Source organism: Brachyhypopomus gauderio, chromosome 11, assembly GCF_052324685.1.
Source record: "Brachyhypopomus gauderio isolate BG-103 chromosome 11, BGAUD_0.2, whole genome shotgun sequence".
Taxonomy (NCBI): Eukaryota; Metazoa; Chordata; class Actinopteri; order Gymnotiformes; family Hypopomidae; genus Brachyhypopomus; species Brachyhypopomus gauderio.
Window position 1 is genome coordinate 15,799,157 of NC_135221.1, and position 14,630 is coordinate 15,813,786.

The 14,630-nt window shown below is 43.8% G+C and overlaps 2 protein-coding genes across 9 annotated transcripts; one reads left to right on the plus strand and one right to left on the minus strand.

Moving 5' to 3' along the window:
- Nucleotides 1–4,777: 4,777 nt before the first annotated feature.
- Nucleotides 4,778–11,545, minus strand: tesmin (testis expressed metallothionein like protein). 8 transcript variants are annotated; one of them, XM_077022321.1, is made up of 12 exons: nucleotides 11,374–11,545; nucleotides 10,489–10,931; nucleotides 10,127–10,255; nucleotides 9,838–9,932; nucleotides 9,408–9,657; nucleotides 9,118–9,278; nucleotides 8,754–8,818; nucleotides 8,496–8,555; nucleotides 8,056–8,158; nucleotides 6,987–7,124; nucleotides 6,273–6,394; nucleotides 4,778–5,557 (listed from the first exon to the last, which is right to left on the minus strand). In XM_077022321.1, the coding sequence occupies exons 5-12, from the start codon at nucleotides 9,625–9,627 to the stop codon at nucleotides 5,368–5,370; spliced, it is 1,059 nt and encodes a 352-aa protein (XP_076878436.1). In that variant the 5' UTR covers nucleotides 9,628–9,657; nucleotides 9,838–9,932; nucleotides 10,127–10,255; nucleotides 10,489–10,931; nucleotides 11,374–11,545; the 3' UTR covers nucleotides 4,778–5,367. The 8 variants fall into 8 exon arrangements, with proteins under 8 accessions (XP_076878436.1, XP_076878430.1, XP_076878433.1 ...); XM_077022315.1 differs by having other exon boundaries at nucleotides 9,838–9,960; nucleotides 10,489–10,926; nucleotides 11,374–11,544; XM_077022318.1 differs by having other exon boundaries at nucleotides 9,486–9,657; nucleotides 9,838–9,960; nucleotides 11,374–11,544.
- A 199-nt stretch (nucleotides 11,546–11,744) lies between these two features.
- LOC143527249 (uncharacterized) lies at nucleotides 11,745–14,575 on the plus strand. Its single transcript, XM_077022322.1, has 6 exons — nucleotides 11,745–12,125; nucleotides 12,314–12,365; nucleotides 13,009–13,196; nucleotides 13,362–13,523; nucleotides 13,920–14,030; nucleotides 14,144–14,575. Exons 1-6 carry the CDS (start codon nucleotides 11,760–11,762, stop codon nucleotides 14,255–14,257), a joined length of 993 nt encoding a protein of 330 aa, XP_076878437.1. The 5' UTR covers nucleotides 11,745–11,759; the 3' UTR covers nucleotides 14,258–14,575.
- Nucleotides 14,576–14,630: the final 55 nt, after the last annotated feature.

Consider the following 14,630-nt stretch of genomic DNA (forward strand, 5'->3'; position numbering starts at 1 on the left):
CAGAAACTGCTTAATCCAAAAATTAGGGAGGGAAGCTTTATTGATAACGCAACCCTGGCGCGCGCAGTCACACCCCCCCCCCCCCCCCCCCCCAGTGTCACTTAAAGGGCAAGACTCTCCTGACATTACGTTTGTGTAGCTGCGCGGTATTATTTGTAAATTTATTTGTAAACGTAATACAAGCGAACTGGGGTGGATTTCCCGAAACGTTTGTAGCGCCAAGTACTTCGTAACCTCGTATGAAACCTACGAGGTTAAGAAGTACTTAGCGCTACGAACGTTTCGGGAAACCCACCCCTGTTCAGTCAGACAGCTTGTGAAACGAAATACCATTACAATTTCAAGCATTTTAAAGTAGGTGACGTTAGTCAAAATTCCAGCACTTTTCAAACGTGGAACACAGTGCAACATTAAAATTCTTCAGGTAAATGTTCCTTCCCCTGTTTTTGAGGGGTGTTTCTTTATACTACCACATATCGTTACGGGAGGACACTGCAAAAAATGACTTGTAAAACGCGCTCGCGCTCTCACAGGGTCGCGCGCAGCGTGCGGAGTCGAGCGCTACGGTCAGACGCAAAAGTAGAACTGAGCCAAGAAGAAAGCAAAAATATATTTTTTTACTAGGGAAAATAAAAATAGTAACGCACAGTTATTTGGATAAGTAACTTTAATCTGATTACTGGACTGGAAATAGTAGCGCGTTATATTACTCGTTACCGAAAAAAGTGGTAAGATTTGAGTAACGTTACTGACATTACTGATTGCTGAGGATTTAACAAAACTCTCCAAGCCGAACTGACATGCAGGGTGACATCTGCATGTCACCCTCTGTGGAAAACCTCAAGCACACACAGACTGGCCCGTACCCGGGTGCTCCTTCTGTCTCCCACTGCCCACAAGGAGTGTCCCAACCCTGCTGTCCCTGTACATCTGCACAGATGACATGTCCGCTAACAGAAACACAGAGCCCATTAAACCCTGATGCTACTCTCCTTCACTCTGAATACTCTGACTTCTCTGATGTGTTCAGCAGGAGCCATGCTGCACCAAACACACAACTGTGTCTTCTATCCTTAATCAGGTATCCCCCTCCCCAGGAACGCTGGGAGCTGCCCCAGGCTGCCCCAGAGACTGAGGTCATGGGTCAGCACATTTCTGGATCCCTCATGCAGGGGTGCATTAGCCCATCTGCGTCTCCAATGGCTTTGAGACTTTTCAATATGTAATTTACAAAGACAACTTGCTCCTCTCTTCCTAGAACCGCCAGGAACACATTCTTCAGTGTACAATATAAACCACCACTCACCTTGTTCAACAACAAAACAGGCCACCATTCTTCCCTAATGACAGACCCATCTATTTATACATAAGGCAAGATGGCGGTCCCATCCAGCCTCTGTCAGGTCCAGGGTATCAGCCAGGCGGCCCAACATTTTGCCTGCTATTTATTATCTTTGCTCTCCCCATCCTGTTGTTGGTCTGCCTTAGGCAATCCAGTACTCCTACTGTGTTTCTAGAACCACACCCAAACACATCCTTGTCTCATTACATGACACTGATATAGTTGAAGCTGGAATTAACTATGTATGTATTAAATACATGTACTATCTGTTGTGTTAAAAAGACTAATTGATAAAATGATCTTAGATAGTCACTTAGGTAAACCGGCATTTTGTCCATGCTAATTTCAATTATATATATATAAATAAGAAGTTTTGTAGCTATGATCAGCTTTCTCTACTTTGAAAGCTGTGTTTGAAAGCTGTGCTTCTGTGGAGTGCATCTCTTTGTGATATTGTACATGCCCACCATGACCTTACATGCTTCCCCTGTTATCAAAAGAAGCAGCTATGGCTGGTAATGGCAGACACTGTAACACGAGTTCTAACCTTCACAAGCCACCATGAACAAACAGGTCTGTCACAGACAGAGGCGGTCTTTGCATAGAGGCGTGGCTAGGCAACTGCCTTGGGCCCCTCCCACTGCAGCCCACTGTAGGGCCCCCCTGACTAGCTAACTTATTTCTCGCATATTAATGTTGATGGGCCCCCTTAGCTAAATTCGCCTTGAGCCCCCAAATTGCTAAGTCCGCCACTGGTCACAGGAATACATTTGTAATACAATTAATATGCAAGAAATTGTATATTTACAGCTTGAAGTCAAATTTTCATTTATATGAACTGGTGTGGTTTTGGTGTTTTATTGGATGTGCGTGTGTTTTCATGATGTACAGTGTTCACTGAACAATGAGGCCTGTTAGATTCTTGCAGATTAATAAGTAAACAAACATTGTGTTAAAGATTTGAATGTTTTGAAGTGATGTCTCCATGGGAACTGACCCAGTGTTGTGTGTGAACGCCGGTGATATACATGCCATTCATCTGCTGCAGTGTAGACACTCAGCAAAAAAAACACATTTGACACCAGCACCATGTGACATCACACGGTCCACGTGAAACATGATCCAGCTTGTATCGGTCCTGTTTTGAAGGGTGAGGGGCTTGCTCCGCCTGCGTGAGATCCTCGCAGTGGGAGGGGCAAGGGGTGGAGTCTGGGGGGTGAGGGGTGTAGTCTGGGGTGCTACAGCTCACGCGTGATCTGGAGCTTTAGGTTCACAGCTGTGGGGTCTAAACAGAGTCGGTCTGCTTCAGTCCTTCTACCTCCTGTGGGTAAACGTGGATGTAGAGCCCATGGAGAAATCACACTGCCAAATGACTTTAATTGAACAGAGGGAACAGTTTAATTTACCAGCACGGCACTTGGACACTGTCAAGACACTGTACACAGAATAAATATTGAGATGAAGTGTGTGAGCAGGGCATCTCATTCGCTGACTCAAGCAACACATGTAGATTTTAGTAATCTATTAAATGATAACATTTATGTAACATATACTAATAAATATTTTACTATCAATCTACTGACAGCTCACCAGGAACACCATGAATCAAACATGATTAGAAACCTTGCAAAAATCAAAATGTTAATGTTATTTGACATAATTATTATTATTTTTTTACAAATATATGAACAGTTTGAATGTTGACAGGCTGGTAGGCGTGCTACTCTGTGTAATGGATCAGTACGTTGTGTAAAGTGAAGATTTGTGTGACTCCCTCAGCATCCACTGTCTTCAGCTTACGGAACTCTACACAGCAGCAGGAACACAAAACACAGCAAAAGAATGACAACATTTCCTTAATCTTCAATAAGACACATGGAATCAGAAAGTGACAGGAGCCGCTCCGTACCTTTGATAACCGAGTACCAGTTCTTTAACCCTGATTTATAAATACCATCATCACTGTCCCGGACATATCTTCTACCATCTGTGGAAAGTATAAATCAAACTAAATAAACAACAAGGACAGCTATTCCCACATGGCAAATCTATTCCAGTATGGCTAATCTATTCTGCAATCATGCTGTTGATGCATGCATATGATTGACTGAAGAGTATGTAGTATTTACACAAGGTTGGGATATAATGTGATTTACATACTGGAAATTTACACACTTTTTCTTAAGTGTGATGTTTTGGTTTTCAAACATTAAAACTTATAAAAGGACAAGCATAGTGAGGCTCTGTACTGCCATGCCAACGGGACACTGACTACAGAGGTAAAAATAGCCTGCTTCAGTTTGTTTACTATGTTGATAACTAAAAATATAAATTACAGCTAATTTCTGTTTTATCCACATATTTTCATTTCCAGCTAATTAACTCTAAACAGTGTGCTTACTGTTGCTTTACACATCTTAATGATCACAGTTGTGCCTTGAGAAGACCTGTTTTGATAGTCGACAGGTGCTTGAAAACCTGGTTCTGATAAATTTGCTAAACAAATGCTGCACCTGTTTTTCAGTGAATCTACAAAACAGCTTGGCAGGTCAGAGTGGCCGTGGGGCACAGAGCTGGTGACGTTAGATGTTAGGCAGGGAGGGACACACTCACGTTTGCCCTTAAGGTACAGCATCGACTGTGGTCCCCAGTTCTTAGACACAGTTGTCTGTTAAAATTGAAAAAATGTTGAAAACTGAAAGCATTTTTTCATTTAAAAGAACAGCACCTCAACTACTTTAATTATGAGTTTTTGAAGTGAATAAACACCTTATGAATGCAGAGAGATTCCACCGTCAAAACTACTATCACAACTGAACACGTCCATATGATCTGTGTTCTTGGAATCTAGTGTAGGAGAAACATCAATTAAGCAAAATCAATATTAGTTTTAGATTGATGTTTGAGGACAAGTTGCGTAAATGTATTTACCATTTTCACCCTACCAGCAAAGGCTTGGGGTCCGGTGCTGAATGACAAGTCTGATTTGTCCAGAGTCGAGATGGCGAGTCTGATTTGTCCTGAGTCGAGATGGCGAGTCTGATTTGTCCAGAGCTGAGTTGGTGAGTCTAATTTGTCCAGAGCCAAGTTGGCAAGTCTGATTTGTCCAGAGCTGAGTTGGTGAGTCTGATTTGTCCAGAGCCAAGTTGGCAAGTCTGATTTGTCCAGAGCCGAGGTGGCGAGTCTGAATTGTCCAGAGCTAAGGTGGCGAGTCTGAGCTGTCTGACACTGAGCAGTGAGTCTGAGCTTCTCTAGCCCCTTTTTATTCCCATCAGGCCACCTGGTTCGATACAGCCCACTGTGAGAAACAGCTATAGCCCGTCCCTGGCCTATCACGGCAAAACCGTCTATATTAACTCACACAAAAGCTGACGTCAAGAACACAACCACCTTAATGAAGATCAATAGTGAGGTTTACTATCAGTTCTACAAATCAGACAGCAAACACAAGGCAGTGAATTTCTGCTTTACTTTAAATGCACATCATGAATGACAGGCTTTTAAAAACAAAGGAATAGGGTTATAGACAAATCATATTGTGTTAATCTCATATGGATATATAAGGTGTTATCCCTATATGTATCCCAAAAGACATTAAAACACTGAGATGTTGTCAAGTCAACAAACAACAACAAAGGCTTCATAAACATAAATAAATAAATAAATAAATAAATAAATAACAGCACCAATAGTATGATTAAAGTTTTTTTCTTTTTTTAACCAGGAGTATGGTTAGTGACCACTCATATGAACATTCCCATAAATATATTTAAATGGTTATAATAAAACATCAAAAAGTCAAAATATGCATAAGGACACACACAGATATGCAATACACACACAACAAGTAAGTGCAAATTGGAAAAAGATATGTTAAGAATACAACAAACAAAGAAAATATGTAAACAAGGGTACAACAGAAGGGGGAAACCATTAACATCAAATGATGAAATATTATTAGTGATATTTTAACAGCAACCATCTGTGACAGCGAGCAGGTGAACGGCAGTAACGTCCTGTGTATTCTACCACTGCACTCCTGTGGATTTGAATATGGAGTGGACAATCTGTGTCAGGCACTGTCCGAACTCCTCGAGGACCAGGCCCTCTGCCCGGGACAGAGCACACCCGTCCTTCTCCGCCTCCTCCGCCTGCATCAGCAGACATCCACAGGTGGCATCCACCACGTCGGGCGTGATGCATGACAGAGGAGACCTATCAACACACACACACACACACACACACACACACACACACACACACACACACACACACACACACACACACACACACACACACACACACACCTTCCATGACTGCCGGGAAAAGAAACACGTTACGGCAGACATTTGGAAAATAACAAGTGGCCGAACCAGAAATAACACAAAACGAAAGCATGTAGCCTGGGGAGAATATGAGCGCAGTAGTACATCTCTAATCTGTCACTACTCCCTCACTTCTAAAGCACCGTTTCACTTATCTTAAACATCCCCTCATGTCCACTCACATGAACGGAGTCTTGCAACAATATTGCATTTGCTGTTTGCAATGATTGCTATTCTTATTTCTGTTGTGTTAAAACATAATGAGTTTGTCAAAGGATCGATATATCAGGTGGGACTTCACGTATTGCCAGTGCTGTGTTTAATTGGCCACTGGTCCAGGGAGGCACACACTTCTCTCCACTGGACCTGGATGTGGGAGGCAAACACGGCCCTGACTGTGGAGGTGTCACAGGAGGACACGGGAACTGTGAGGGCTCCCCGTGCACTTCACACAACTACGTGCACTTTGCACAACTACGTCCAACTATAAACAAAGGACACACACATCCAGCGAAAGCATAATAGCTGCGTGAAGTGACCACCAGTCCTCCGACGTGGTTGATTCAATTCCTCACATAGGTCATGTTCTGGAGGTCACATCTCACTTGGTGCTGTAGGTGTTGCAGTTAGAGGTGTGTCTGTTCCATCCTGGACGCTCCCTCACAGGACTCCCCTCATAGTTACGACAGCCCACACACTTACAGGTGGACGAGCACATGATTTTGGCCTGTAACACAAGCACTACATGGGTTGACCTGGGATGGGCAGAGGGTTGCTGTCTGTGGCTGGGTGTCTGGGTATCTGAGGCAGAGTGTCTGGGTGTGTGCCATATTTTGTCAATTGTGATTTTTCACCGCAATCGAAATTTGTCCTCCGATTTACCCATCTGTGCAGTTAGAGCACACACACACACACACACACACACACACACACACACACACACACTAGTGATTACTAGGGGGCTGTGGTGCACACATGCACAGAGCGGTGGGCAGCTCTAGTCTGGCGCCCAGGGAGCAGTTGGGGTTAGGTGTCTTGCTCAAGGGCACCTGAGTCATGGCCTCAGGTCTGGGAATCGAACCCACGACCCTCCGGTCACAGGACCAGTTCCCTACCACCAGACCATGACTGTGTGGAAATCAATTAGCAACAAGGTCTAAAGGCTGTCTGAGTGTCTGGGAGGCTGGGTGTCTTGGAGGCTGGGTATGTGAGGCTGGGTGTGTGGGTGTCTGAGGCTGGGTGTGTGGGTGTCTGCGTCTGTGTGTCTGAGTGTCTGCGTCTGTGTGTCTGGGTGTCTGGACTCCTGCAGGGCCGCTCACCTCATAACATTCGCAGTAGTTCTTCAGGCAGCCTGAGCGCTTGCAGTTACAGCCCTTCATGTGTCTGCCTGTCCAATACCCACGTTTCCTGTTGTCAATCTTAGGGTGGAAGGCGTCAGGGTTCTTGTCCAAGTAGATCTGGGAGAGAGCAGCATGGTCAGAGAGAGCAGCATGGTCAGAGAGAGCAGCATGGTCAGCATGGTCAGAGAGAGCAGCATGGTCAGCATGGTCAGCATGGTCAGAGAGAGCAGCATGGTCAGCATGGTCAGAGAGAGCAGCATGGTCAGCATGGTCAGAGAGAGCAGCATGGTCAGAGAGAGCAGCATGGTCAGCATGGTCATCATGGTCAGAGAGAGCAGCATGGTCAGAGAGAGCAGCATGGTCATCATGGTCAGAGAGAGCAGCATGGTCAGCATGGTCAGAGAGAGCAGCATGGTCATCATGGTCAGAGAGAGCAGCATGGTCAGAGAGATCAGCATGGTCATCATGGTCAGAGAGAGCAGCATGGTCAGAGAGAGCAGCATGGTCAGCATGGTCAGAGAGAGCAGCATGGTCATCATGGTCAGAGAGAGCAGCATGGTCAGAGAGAGCAGTATGGTCAGAGAGAGCAGCATGGTCATCATGGTCAGAGAGAGCAGCATGGTCAGAGAGAGCAGCATGGTCATCATGGTCAGAGAGAGCAGCATGGTCAGAGAGCAGCATGGTCAGCATGGTCAGAGAGAGCAGCATGGTCATCATGGTCAGAGAGAGCAGCATGGTCAGAGAGAGCAGCATGGTCATCATGGTCAGAGAGAGCAGCATGGTCAGAGAGAGCAGCATGGTCAGAGAGAGCAGCATGGTCAGCATGGTCAGAGAGAGCAGCATGGTCAGAGAGAGCAGCATGGTCATCATGGTCGGAGAGAGCAGCATGGTCAGAGAGAGCAGCATGGTCAGAGAGAGCAGCATGGTCAGCATGGTCAGAGAGAGCAGCATGGTCAGCATGATCAGAGAGAGCAGCATGGTCAGAGAGAGCAGCATGGTCAGAGAGAGCAGGGTTTGGCCACAGGGGACAGATAGGGACAGAGTGTACCTTAATGGCTCTGCACCTCTCAGACTCATGCTCAATGTTGTTACAGCAGTTCACGCAGTTACAGTTACTACACACCTCTCCATTTGCAAAGCAGTCACAGTATCTGGTAGTAGAGACATGAGGCACATTTCAGAGTCACATCCCAGTATTACCATACAAGAGCAGGATATGATTGACTGGAGAAACAATTAGAGATGAGTCATGAGTGTAATGAGGTGACTCCCATTCCAATAATGCTGTCTGTGTGCTTTATCACAGAGGTACAGCAGGAGAAGTGACCATTCAGGAACATTTAATGCAGGGTCAGGATTTTGCTGAAATGTCAAACCTTGTTTAAAAAGAGGCTGGTACACAGATGTCAATTTCACTACATTTAGCCATTAATAGTAATTAATAATTGATAATCACACACACACACACACACACACACACACACTTACAGTTTCAAGCATTGTGATTTTGTACAGTTGCACGGCTTCTTTGATTTTTCTAAGCTGGCACTAAACAAGAATGAAACATTTCAAAACAATAATCAACATATGAATAAAAGCAAACACAACAATCCCTTTAGTGTCAAATGCATTTCAAATGGCTAAACCGCATGCGTGCATGTGTCTGCCTGCATGCGTGTGAACATGTGCATGTGTGTGTGTGCATGTGCGTGTGTGCACGTGCGTGTGTGTGATGAGTGGACCTACTGTGAGTTCCCACTGGTCTGTCCCTCCACTGTATCAGAGTGCACGGCACACAGCGCCTGGCTGAACTGCACAGCACACACACAAACACTCAACTTGAACATAAAGCTCAGCATAATTTTGCACAAACATAAGACCACAACAAATCCTCAGTAATTTGAGCACTAGTTCTAGAGGACTGGTATATAAATGCTATTAAATAAACGTCCGTTTCAGGCAGGTTCATTGTTCTTGCAGTTCAACCTGCTTCTTGGCAGACTGGTTTCGTTACTGTGTAGTGCCTGACTGTACGTGACATGCTTTATACTCTAGAGGCACGCCGTTGGCTTGCTAACCCTACGTGACATGATCCCAGGTATGTAATGACCTGTGAGATATATGGTGTGGGCATGAGGTTGAACATGTAGCCAGAAGATGGAGAGAGGGTGGAGGGAGGTGGGGTGATGGAGGGACACCTAAGGGCAGACTGGTACGGCTGAGAAGAGGGCCCTGTCTGTGTCTGGCACAAGCTCGTAGGCAGACCATCACCTGCTAGAGGAAGCGTGAGACAGAGGGTCCAACACCCAGCACCACAGTACTGACCAACTCACACAGAAACCAATCAGAACATTACTTCATGATTTATTGATAAATTAACGAGCATGATGGGAAACGGACCTGCTGAGCGCTGCACTAGGGCCAGAACTGAAGGATATAAATGACTTTGAAATAAGGACGGAGACGGACAACTGATACCTCTCCCCTGCAGGAGACACGGTTGGGGAGGAAGTGTGTGACCACTCTGAGAGCACCATGAGGGCTTCAAGCTGGATGGTCCACAGCCTAGGGCCGACGTGTGGAACATCTCATCTGGGCTGCAGTGATTCAACACAACCATCTGCCCTAAGCCATTCCCACTGCACACAACCTGTACATATCACACACACACACACACACACACACACCCATCCACATCAACACAAACACACACACAGACATACATCAACAGACACGGATGTTCTGCCACTGACATTACACCCAATCTGGTGATGAGATCAGACCATTCAAACCGTTACATTACACCCAGCCTGCACTACACACACCCAACCTGATCATTTGGATGAGGATGAGGTAGTAGATGAGGATGAGGGTGTACACGGTAGTCATTCGAGGTGCAGACAGGGAGCTTCTTCCTTGACTGGTCTTGAGGTGACATTAACACAGTGAGTGGCTGGTTGGAAGCAAGATGCAGAGTGCAATTCACTAGTGGCAAATGTTTTAAAGTTTAACTGGTGGATGGTCATAAGGTACCATCATCAGGGAGGCCAGTTTTGAAACTATTTTTACACATGCATACACATACACAAAATAAGTATTCCATGTAAATGAGTTCTTACGCTCTGGCCTAAGTCTAGTTGATTACAGTATCTTAAATCTCCATCAGACTCATGCGTAGAATAGGTCTGCTGAGAGTGTCTGTCCTCCACCTCTCCGCTTATGCTAGCCACAGCTTCACAAACCTCAGCCTGCCACAACACATTACACCTTAACCAGGATTAAGACTCAACATTAGTGTGTGAGATAAGTGTTCTACACAGGACTGCTGGGAAAGCACTTCTGAGGCTACAGGCAACATATTTATGTTTCTCCTACTGTAAAGTACATTTAAACTGAACAGCAACATATGTTGATTTTACAGAACGTTTCACCATCACTTGCATGTAATATTAATGAAGTGTACTGTTTCCTGTGCACTTACTGACGACATTCCATAGGGTGCAGCCCCCCCATGTGACCAAGAATGGGGTTCATTTTTAGCAAGGCTAGGCAGATTCAATAAATGATACGGACTATACTGAGGAAGCATGTGATCAGGACAGGGGACACTAGTGTACTGGGACAATGAGAGAGAAGGGTCACAAAGAAGAGGACAGCAAGATCTGTAACTGGCAAACTCATCGCTCCCGAGTGCTTCCTCCACTCTGGGACGCATCAGCTCATCCTGGCACACCATGTGAGGATGTGGTCCGTCTCTGCTGTGCTGGACTGAGCTGGAATGAACATCATCATTGATGATGCTGGGGATTTTGACTCTGCAGCGAGTAAACGCCTCTCCAATTGTGTCTCTTTGACAGCTGTATTCTTGGCCCTCAAAGTGATTCATGTCTTCCATGTCAAACGTGAAAATCCACACCCGCTACGCTACGAAGTAAAATGTTAGTTAGTGCGTTAGTTAACTACTGTAGCTACACAGATTTTCAGGTAATCACGATCGTTGGCTAAGTTATCTAGTTACCTAGTCTAGCTAAGGATTGTTAGACCAAGGCCAGCGTAGCTAACCCAGCTAGCTGCTAACAGTTATGTATATTTTAATCTAGCTATAACAAAAATGTTAAGTTAGTTGATGGTAATGAAGATAACTGTGCCTGTCAGATAATATTAATAATTTTATGACACTGTTAGCTGAACATGTCGGTATAGTTTGAGCCATTCAGCTACATTGTACTGACTAAAGCGTTACCTAGACTACTAGAGCGCGAGACAGCTGGGTTGAGCAGTTACTGGGTTATCGTTAGCTAGCTAGCTAGTTTACGATCTTAGCCAGATCAGCCAGATCAAACTAGTGTACTAGCTACATACATACCTGTTATCTTTAAACAAAGTAACAATCGAGATATTTTAAAGGATTTTGTGTTTAAGTCTCTAAGCTAGCTACGAATACGAAATTTCTTTTAGTTCTTGTTACCAAAACAAGTCGGGCAGTTTAATTTGGATCGCGATGGGGTCACGCGGACAGGACACCTGACTGAATGCGCGTGCTCTTCTGACTTTGACGAGGCGGAGAGCTCTCGTTATTAAAGTGATGTGAGGTTCTCTAGACATCATGTATAGACATTTAATCATGTATAGACATTTAATCATTTAGAGACATTTAATCATTTAGAGACATTTGTGTCTTGTCTTTCAACCTCCAATTTCTCTAAATAGCTTTTCTTATTTCTAATTCTCTAAGCTTTTCTTCCTATCTTAATGTATTTCATTTTATTATTTATTTGTTATTATGATTTCTTCAATTTATATCTTAATTTATCCATTTTTATTTCATTTAAATTCTGTGAATCACATTATAGCCTAATCCTTGTTTTGCTTGGCAGCTACATAAACGAACCTTGTGTTATTTCCGGTACGTCTGCTTTACCTACGCCTCCTCACAGCGCAGTGTGCGAAATTACAAGCTTTTCTTTCAGGATAAAAATGCATTTTAATAAATGCTATTCTATATTAATAACTGGGGCTAGCAGAGGGCTGGGGCTTGAAATGGTCAAACAACTGACCGAAGCTCCGGAGAGTCCAAGTAAGATTATAGCGACCGCCCGGAACCCAGCAGCCGCGGAGGTAAAACAAACTCACCACTTTATTTTTCATGTGTAAAGATACTCTCACACGGTTTTAAAATAACACACCTCAGTCAGTTTTGTCTGTATACACAGCTGATTAATCCTTAAAGGTTAGTTTTAAAATTTCAGATTTAATAAATTGTAACTCGACAAAACTGTTTTTATTAGTTTGCATTATGTTTGCAGGAGTTACAGCAGATTGCGAAGAGTCACCCAAAAGTTTACATCGTACCCCTGGGTGAGAATAATAGTACATTTTTATTGTCAGCTTGTGTTTGTCGTTTATAGTCTCATTTCACTCCAGACAGCTTTGTTACTTTGAATATTTAGGACATTCTAAACATTCTTTACACCACAATGAATTCCATAAAATGTAAAAAGTTGTTAATTGAAATTTAAATTCCGTTCTATTTAAATTCATGCACCCGTTTAAAATCAATTATGCTCATTTAACCTGTCAGTAATTGTAATTGGATGTAAACGTCTCTGATTTGGGATACATCATAAAGGTTACCCTCTACCTTTGACCAACGTCTGAGGTTACGCAATATTGACACGCCAGTGGCACTGAAGTACATAGACATGTCCAGAAGATGGCGATCCCATGCTTGATATTGACTTGAAATTGCTGCTCCCCATAACAGTCAAACATATTTTGCCCTTGCCGTCCAGTTTCTGGCGGTTTTCCCTGCACAGCCGTAGTGGTGAAGCAGTTGAATTAATTACTCGGTAATTAATTAAAAATTTAGACCTGGCTAGGATTCAGGGATTGGCACTGGGAATCATGGCTGTAAGCATTTGCTGTTAACTGCACTTCTTTCCCACCCATGGAAATTATTTGTTGTGACTTCTCCATGTTGAACTTTAAATGTATTTTTCAGACGTGGTCAGCGATGTCAGCATTGATGCTGCTGTACAACAAGTGTCGTCCATAGTGGGTGCAGAAGGTCTGAACTGCTTAGTAAACAACGCCGGCATCGTTATCCCCTCTGATCTACAGACAGTGACCCATGACAGCATGATGAAAAACTTTGAGACTAATACAGTCGCTCCTCTTTTTGTTACCAAGGTACTTGAGTGTTTCTTTATCAGTGTGATTCAGAAAGATACTCTGCACTGATCTGCAGAGTTTGAACATGGCCTCACCATCCAGTAATGATGGTAATTCCACAGAACCTCTACAGGTGGAGCTAATGCAGTCGTTTGTTTGTTTGTTTGTTTGTTTGTTTTACAGGCGTTCCTGCCGTTGTTGAGAAAGGCAGCGTCGTCTGGCAGCACTGGCATGGGTATTCACAGGTCAGCTGTGGTCAACATCACCTCCTTGCTTGGCTCTATCCAGCTCAACTGGGGTCAGGCGGGAGCAACTTTTAAAATGTACGCCTACCGCGTCTCCAAGGTGAGGAATGATGGCACCTTCAGTGTTTTACTGCAGAGGCCTCAGTTTGATCCCTATCAAACATTTTGCAAATGTTATGCACATTTACAAAATGTTGGCAGAAAATTCATGTTTCCATCCACTATGATTATGCAAAGAAGAGTAGGATGATGTAGGCTACAGTGGGAATGCTGGCGAAAGTGAAATGGAGAATTAAACTGTGTCTGCGTGGCACCAGTGTAGCACAAAACCGTTTGGGTGAAAACCCCTTTTTTTCCGTCACTCTTTTTCACATTTTGGCTTTAACATTAAAATCTTTTTATGATATTGGGTGTGTTTTTTTTAATCCCCACAATTTGCAAAACCATGGTGGATTCAAAACCCCACTAGTGTCAGATTGTTGCATTTTCCATAAAGGCTGGCCTGAATATGGTGACGCGATGCATGGCTATTGATCTGGAGTCAGAGGGGATCTTGTGCACGGCTGTTCATCCTGGCTGGGTACGCACGGAGTTAGGAGGACCAAAGGTGGGTGCCCGTACCGCGTCTCACGCAGCAGGGCTCCCCTGCAGAACCAGTAGAGTTTACATCAGATGTGTCTGTGTTGTTTTTATTCATTTACTGTTTTAAATTTCATGCAGGCACCTTTGAGTCCAGAGGAGAGTGTTTCATCAGTGCTGACTGTGATTTCAAAGCTGTCTGAGAAGGATCATGGTGAATTCTTAAACTACTCAGGAGACAAATTACCATGGTGATCCTGTCAATGTCTTTATTTACAAATGCATGATAAGGCAGTAGAAGGAATACTTTAGCATTATTGTTAACATCATTGACAGTAAATACATTTTGTTTAGTAGTTTGCCTTGTGTATTGCTAGATGAGGACATTATTCTAAAGGTGGTGAAATGAATCAGACATTTGTGCTAGACATAATCTGTTTACACATGTTGTTGATCTAATCTGAATCTACTTCATTCATTTAACTAGGGATCTTCCATCACTTTTTGACATGTATTGATGCATCATTTTTCAGTGTATTAATCAAGTCAATATTAAACCACTGTTAAAGCAGAGCTGGTGCTCGTGTGATTTTTGGATTATTAGCAAGTAAAACAGATTAGATAATTA